At 49.8% G+C, this 7,012-nt stretch overlaps 1 protein-coding gene across 1 annotated transcript in view; it reads right to left on the reverse strand.

The window, feature by feature from the left end:
* Positions 1 to 3,496, reverse strand: part of SCAMP2 (secretory carrier membrane protein 2) — a 5,817-nt gene extending 2,321 nt beyond the window's left edge. The window contains exons 1-6 of the mRNA XM_008936150.1: positions 3,383 to 3,496; positions 2,069 to 2,158; positions 1,827 to 1,944; positions 1,299 to 1,427; positions 595 to 754; positions 1 to 87 (exon numbers count right to left, since the gene is read on the reverse strand). The exon at positions 1 to 87 is cut by the window's left edge and continues 33 nt beyond it. Of these exons, the coding sequence (XP_008934398.1) occupies positions 1 to 87; positions 595 to 754; positions 1,299 to 1,427; positions 1,827 to 1,944; positions 2,069 to 2,158; positions 3,383 to 3,496 (698 nt within the window). The remainder of the gene's footprint in view (positions 88 to 594; positions 755 to 1,298; positions 1,428 to 1,826; positions 1,945 to 2,068; positions 2,159 to 3,382) is intronic.
* Between the last annotated feature and the right edge of the window lie 3,516 nt (positions 3,497 to 7,012).

Raw genomic sequence — 7,012 nt, forward strand, 5'->3', positions numbered from 1 at the left:
GAAATGCCGACAGCCTGGATGATGTAGATTGCTATTTGGCAGAAGAAGATGAAAAAGAAGACGAAGAAGCTGAAGGAGCTGTCAGACCTGCAGAAGAGACAGCAGCGGGACTGAAACTCAGGGACATGATCCCTGCAAGGGCTCTCTCCTCAAAGAGGAGGGGAAAAAACTTCAGTGAAATGGTTTCTCCAGGGGAGAGGTGCTAAGAAGAGGTGATTTCAGGAGCTCATGCAGCAATACAACTTGCAACACGTCCACTGCACACCACAAACCCACCGCTCTGCCCAGTGCAAGGTGGGGTGAAGGCAGCTCCTTTAGCACACGTGGCATGCTCAGTAATGCACCAGTTTCTCAGAAAGGAATAAAAAGTAGGACCCTATGATGGGTTAGGCTTGGATTTCAGGATGAAAAAAAACGACCTGCATCAAGTTCTATTGGGTACTTCTCATACTTTTAGGAACAACTGGGTCTGATCTGTTTAACTACACAAAGAGCTGAAAAAATCCTGCAGGCAACATAGGAATGGAACAGATAAAACCAAAGCTCCTCCCACTAACAACTATATCCCTAAGTCAGGAGAAAAATACTACTTGCCTGAACGCCTTGTAAATCGGTCGGTACCAACAGAGAAAGGCACAAGGGGTGAATAAAATAAACCACAGTATGGAGAGCCCGAAGTCTACTCCTCTGTCCGTCTGCACTGTGAACCACGCCAGGCAAGCAAGCAGGTTTAGGAGTAGGGTGATCGAATGCACTGCTCGGGATGGGAGACACAAAAAAAACCAAAACATTATCAGCAAGTTCTTGGAAAGCTCTGAAGTCTTTTCCAAGCCTTTCTAATCTCTCACTGACCACACAGAGCTCTGCAGCAATTAAGGAACCTTTGGGCCATCTAATTTCCTTCCCTCCCTTGAAAGGAAACTGGAGCTTAACCTAAGAACCTCATCTGATCCTGCTGCGTACGACCAAATCTTCAAGCTTTTCAAAGCACCCAAATCGACAGATAGGTGAGGTTGGTTTGTGCTCAAATTTCTGAACTGTGCTCCCTGCTGGTTTTCAGAGTCTCTGGAGAGTTCTTAAAGGCTCCATTAAACAACAATCAAAATTCTGTGATGAGTGAGCTATTTACAAAGGATAAACTCAGAGCCCTTCACCTTTGCCTTCATAAAAAAGTGATGGGAGACATTATTTTACCCTCACTGACAACATCTACCGAATTCACTGGAGGGCAAAGCTCAGCATTTGATACAGAATCTCCTTAGGAAGAAGTTTTACCCTGAGTTCAGGCTGCTACTTACACATCCACAAGTAATACAGCATCTTGCATGTCCTCTGGTAGTCTGCTGGGATGTCTGCAGAGAAATCCTGATAAAAACACGGCTTGATGGGACACTTCTTGGGAAGGGGTGGCCAGTTGTTCTGCCTCACTGTGGAAAGGAGAAAGGAGCAGCTCTTCACTTGCTCTGCTCTCATGGAGAGGTTCATTCACACACCATAATTTGCAAGTAGCCATTTACATGCTGACTATATATAAAAGCTGACATTAAGACCTTGGAAGAGGCCAGGCCTTGGCAAGTTTGATTTGAGGACGTTCGATGGGGCAGCATCACACAACAGCTTAGACAGGGACACAAAACTGTGATTTGAAGAGCTTAACGTGGCCACACACAGATGCTGAGAGCACGCTTAAGGGCAGAGACCCACCAGAGCTGGTCTCCAGCACCTTTAACCCCTTTTTCCACCTTGTTCAGGCTGAGTCAAATCCTGACAAACCAAGTGACCAGGCTTCCCTGGGCACCCCACAGGCTGTGGGAAGCAGTACTCACGATTAATGCTGGCTGCATTGCTCTGCAATTCCCTTTCCTTCTTCTCCAGCTCGGCCGCCTTCCTCTCCAACTCTGCCTGCTGCTGAAGGAGCCCAGCCTGCGCTGCTGCAGCTACAGCCTGAAGAGGGGGAGAAAAAGGCAAGTCCTTCCCTGGTCTGACCAGCCACCAGAGTTAAGCTACAAGCATTAGCAGGGTAGTTCCAGGTTAGTGGGAGGAAGGCAGGGGCGAGGGGTTGCCGTACCTGGGGCGTGGGCTCCACAGATGTCTGCAGGACAGCCGGCTGTGAGTGGCCGGAGGGCTGCGTGGCCGGCATCGTCCGTGCTGCATTTGTCTGCACATCACAAGCAGTAAGGCAAAACCATTACACACAGCTTCTCCTAGCGAAGCACGGTGCCAGTTTTAGCGCTGCTAAGCCAGAAAGCAACTCTGCTTTTTCAAAAGTATGTCAGCTCCTCAACGCACTGGGGGAGCAGCACCTGAGGATTATGGCTATTGGGCAAAAGGGAAACAAAAAGGGATTTGGATCCACTGATTGAAGCACAAATATTGCTTTGCCCTGGTTTCCTGTTCTCCTTTTCCCATCCCACCCATGGCAGCGGCCAGGAACTAAGAATGAAGCTCTCGCAGCGACCCATCGATGGTATCGCCGCAGCAGTTCAGCTCCCAACCCAGAGGCCAGCTAAGCACTGATGTGTCCTGCCACAGAACAACTTCCCCTCCACACTTCAAAAAGCTTTACTGAGGCAGCAAGGAGCTGGAGAGAAGCTGTTCCACGCAAGTGGAGAGCTCCAGCTGGGAGTTTATTAGTGTGGTCAGTTGTGTACCACACACACAACGAGCTACAGGGTCCGTGGGGAAATCAGCTGCAAATCACCAAATCCCAGTGCAGTCAGGGTTGGAAGGGACCTCTGGATATCACCTCATCCAACCCCCCTGCTCCAGCAGGTCACCCACAGCACGGTGCCCAGGATCACATTCAGGTAGGTCTGGAATATCTCCAGAGAAGACTCCACAACCTCTCTGGGCAGCCTGCTCCAGGCTCTGCCACCCTCACAGCAAAGAAGTTTTTCCTCCTGTTCAGTTGGAACCTCCCGGATTCCAATTTGTGCATGTTGCCCCCCATCCTGTCCGGCCCCAGCCTCTTGCACCCCAACCCTTTAGCTCTTGATCAGATCTCCTCTCAATTTTCTCTCCTCCAGGCGCAACAGCCCCAGGGCCCTCAGCCTCTCCTTGTTCCAGAGATGCTCCAGTCCCCTCAGCATCTTTGGAACCTCTGCTGGACTTGCTCCAGTAGTTTCTTGTCTCTCTTGAACTGGGGAGCCCAGAACTGGACCAAATATTCCAGATGTGGCCACACCAGGGCAGAGAAGAGGAGAACATCCCTCCACCAGTCTCAGTGCCCGTATGCACCCCAGGAGACCATTTCCCTTCTTGGCTACAAGAACACACTGCTGACCCACGGTTAACCTGTTGTCCACCAATGCCTCATTCGCTCTTTCCAGTGGCGCCTACACCGCCAAACCCACCACCCAGTGCAAAGACACATGGCACATACCAGCTGGGAGCTCTCAGTAAAGGGGTTGAATTCATCCAAGCCACTTTGGCTAGTGTTTGTGAGCTGCGTCACTGAGGGATCCTGAAAGTAGAGAGAGCACAGACAAATCAGCATCAGACATAGGTCGCTATTAGATCACAGGTTATCCACGCTGCCTGCCTTCCACCCATGAAGTAACTGGGAACGGGATGGGGTGATATGCAGCCCACCTCCATACTTTTGAAGGTTAAATTCTGCCAATGCAACAGCTCTGTTCAGGAATTTTTATTTCTTTTCTTATGCACACTACTTTCCATAAAAGATACCTTATTAACAGCCAGACATGGACCTCTGGAGTGTTTCTTTCCCCAGTTATTAGAGCAAGAAGGTACTTGCTTGGAACTTGGAAATCTTACTGCAAGAACAACCTGGCAACCCGATAGCTAAGCGAGGGTAAAACAACTAAAAAAGTGCCTTTTCATCCCTCCTTCCTTCCCTCCCCCAGCAACTCATGCCTGGATATATGTCATTTTAACGTTGTGGTTAATGAGGCAAGAAGCGATTGAGGCTGTGACAAGGTAAGAGGTAACAATTCAGGCATGTGGGGCCTGACTGAGTCCACGTGCTGGAGAAAAGTCATTTGGCTTGTCTGAAACCTGCTGGAGCCATTCCCCAGGGTTTGAGCGCAGCCTTCTGCCGAGCAAGATGCCTACAGAAGAGTTAATGAATAACTTCACACATCTCCTCAATAGCAGGCACTCCCTTTGCAACAGGTTGCACTAGTTTATGAATCACTCCAGGGCTGAGGGATCTCAGATGAGGAGCCTTCAGATGCTGCTTGATGAAATACAACTCCCCAGCCGGGCAGGAGCAGCAGCAGAACTGCCACGCTGGGGGAAAAGAGCAGCAAGGACTCTAGGCACTGGTTGTATTTCACTACATTCTCCTCTGGAGTAAGTTAAACCAGTTTTGCAGTGGATGGGGTGGTGGATGCAAGACAAGTCAGTTAATGCACGACGGCTACTGCGTGCTAGCACAATACCCTCTAATCCAGACCAGCAAGGTCCCAGGAGAGAAACTCCCTTCAAGGCAAGGGAAGAAGAAAGCAAATGCTGCTTTAAGAGCTTGAGTGGTCAGGCTGAAAGGAAAGTGCTCAGAAATAAGGAGAAATGCTAAAACACTGAGGCAAAACAGACATTTCTTTCTTTCTGTCACCCACCTCCACCCAGAAAGGAAGTCCCTGAACTCAAGAGGGCTGAGCTCAGCTTAACTTGCTTGCTGTTGTGCAAGTGTGTCAAAACCAGACACAAGAGCAGGGAACTTGCACGCGAGGTGAAATGTGTTTGGACACACGCCTCTGTGCCCTAGGGAGGGCAGGAAGGGAAACGGAGGGTGATAGAAAGGCACCAGCTTCCGCTTTCCTGGACTCCCCAGCATGAAGGATGAGTAAGCACCAGAAATGCTGAGGAGGTCAGCAAGAAGTTCCCCACAAAGTTTACATTTTACAGTTATTTTTTGCACAGGCCTGACCCTTCATACTGTGAAATGGGGAATAAAGTGAGCCACTGAGCCCCTCGAAGCCACCTCTTCTGGCTGTCCCCACTCCCAGGAGGTCACGGCACTCTCCCCTCCGCTCTCAAGTCCCCAGGTGTCTCTCCTTTCAGAAGATTTAGTTGTTAAGACCCCCTGTTAAATCTGAGCCATTCTTCCCAACTTGTTTCCTGCTCCAGAAGAGCCTGAGCACCCGAGGAGGGCTCTCTTACTTCTCCAGCTATTCCCTTGCACTTAATAAGTATGTCCAGCCACAAACTTTGTGCTCACAAGTCAATTACGACATCAATCTGCAGCACGCCAGCAAGCAGCACCGGGTTTTTTGTCCTTCCTGCCATCTCTTCCACAAGCAGTAGAGACAGGCAACAACATTGTTTGTGACTTCAAACCCCCTGGTGCAGAATTATTCTGCATTTCCACCAAGATGCACCAATGTGAAGATTAAAACTGTTTCCAAAGGCAGGGTTGAATGCAAATAAAAAGCTGCTGTCGCACTGTGCCAGCCGACAGAGCTGCTGGAAGGCTTTGATACAACAGGTTTGGGCAAGAGAATATATTCTTCCATTTCTTTCGGTTCCCATAGGTTAAGAAAGAAGAGGAGATCAATGCAAGAAAATCAAATGAGAATCAACCAGAACTTAAAATGGTTGTCTAAATATCACAATAACTGCCCCAAATATCACCAGTCCGGCAGTCGGTCATCAGTATGGGACTTCAGGGCACCACCACTGCCTAGAAGGTGTACTGAGAGACCTCAAGGACTTTATATCGAGATCTCTAAAGAGGATGAGGTTTCCAGCCCTGTCTGAAGCTTGCATGAAAGTTCTGGAGGTAGCTGCCACTTATAGCAGGTTATTGGCTAAACAAAGGCAGTTAATGATCTCTCACCAACTGGTTCGAATAAGGAACAGAGAGAAGAGCCAAAGATATTTTTAACAGGACCAAACCAGCTTATTTTCTACGAAGCTTACTGAACATCATGAACAAAGTCTCCTTAAAAGGCAAAGATCCCCAGTTTTGTCAGGATCCACAGAGCATGAAGCACTGTACTGGGAACCACAACAAAGCCAAGCCTGGTGCTCTGCCCAAGAGATCTTCATCGGTGTGACAAGGCTAGGAGGGTGAAGATGCTTCACCCTTGTTTCACCACGTGTACTAGAGCAGGGCAGCGCCGTCCTGCATCGTGAGATGCCACTTTCCAATCAGACAGACAGGGCTTTGAGGCTTTAGGCAGCACCAGTCAGAGATTTGTGCCCAGCTGCTGACAACTGGGGGAGTTTTTCCTTTTAAAAAAAGGGACAAAGGTGAACGCAAACGCCCCCACTCCCAAAAGGAGGCTACACAACCTGCCACAAAGGCTGGCTGTGGCTGGGCGCTGCGACGGGGACACAAGCCCCTGCCACAAGGGCTGGCTGTGGCTGGCCCTGTCAGCCAGCTCCAGGGGTACCCACGGCACAATGTACGTCTGTCCTCGCTAAAACATCTCCTGACACCAGGGTTGCCTGTTGTAAATTGTACCCAATATTTGCTGTTTAAACAGTGAGTAAAGCGTGAGCACAACCCTGCTCGGTCAGATACTGGGACAGCTTTAATGGGCATAAAGCAGAGGAATATTTACTTCCTCAGTGCTGGAACAATAAATCTCTACATGAAGGGCAGCTGTACATATGAGTCACCCCGTATTCCCCCCCTGGAAGGAATATTCACATGATCAGGACCATCCAAACCCTTCCTGAGAAACACAGAATGCATTAAAACACCGGCGAAAGAGAGAAATTTTTTTTTCCTTCCCATTTCACTTGGATTCCTCGAAATCAGAGAAATCGCGCCTTCCTGCGGGTTACATCCCGCTCCGACAGCGCAGGTGAGGAAGCGGCTGCTGGAGGTCAGAGCCCGGACGCCCCTTTTTCCCCACCACGGCCACAGAAGCCGGATCCAGGAGGCCGTTCCCGGCCGACTCCCGGTGCAGATGACTCCACGCTTCCAAGCGCAGAGGGAAAGCAGAACAAACTCCAGAGACCCCCAAATCCCAAGGGGTTTTTACCTGCGTTTTGCTGCAGCGCGGTAAAAACAGACGCCGGGGCTGGGAGCACAAGGCGC

The sequence above is a fragment of the Merops nubicus genome, unplaced genomic scaffold, assembly GCF_000691845.1.
Source record: "Merops nubicus isolate BGI_N331 unplaced genomic scaffold, ASM69184v1 scaffold14072, whole genome shotgun sequence".
In the NCBI taxonomy this organism is placed as follows: domain Eukaryota; kingdom Metazoa; phylum Chordata; class Aves; order Coraciiformes; family Meropidae; genus Merops; species Merops nubicus.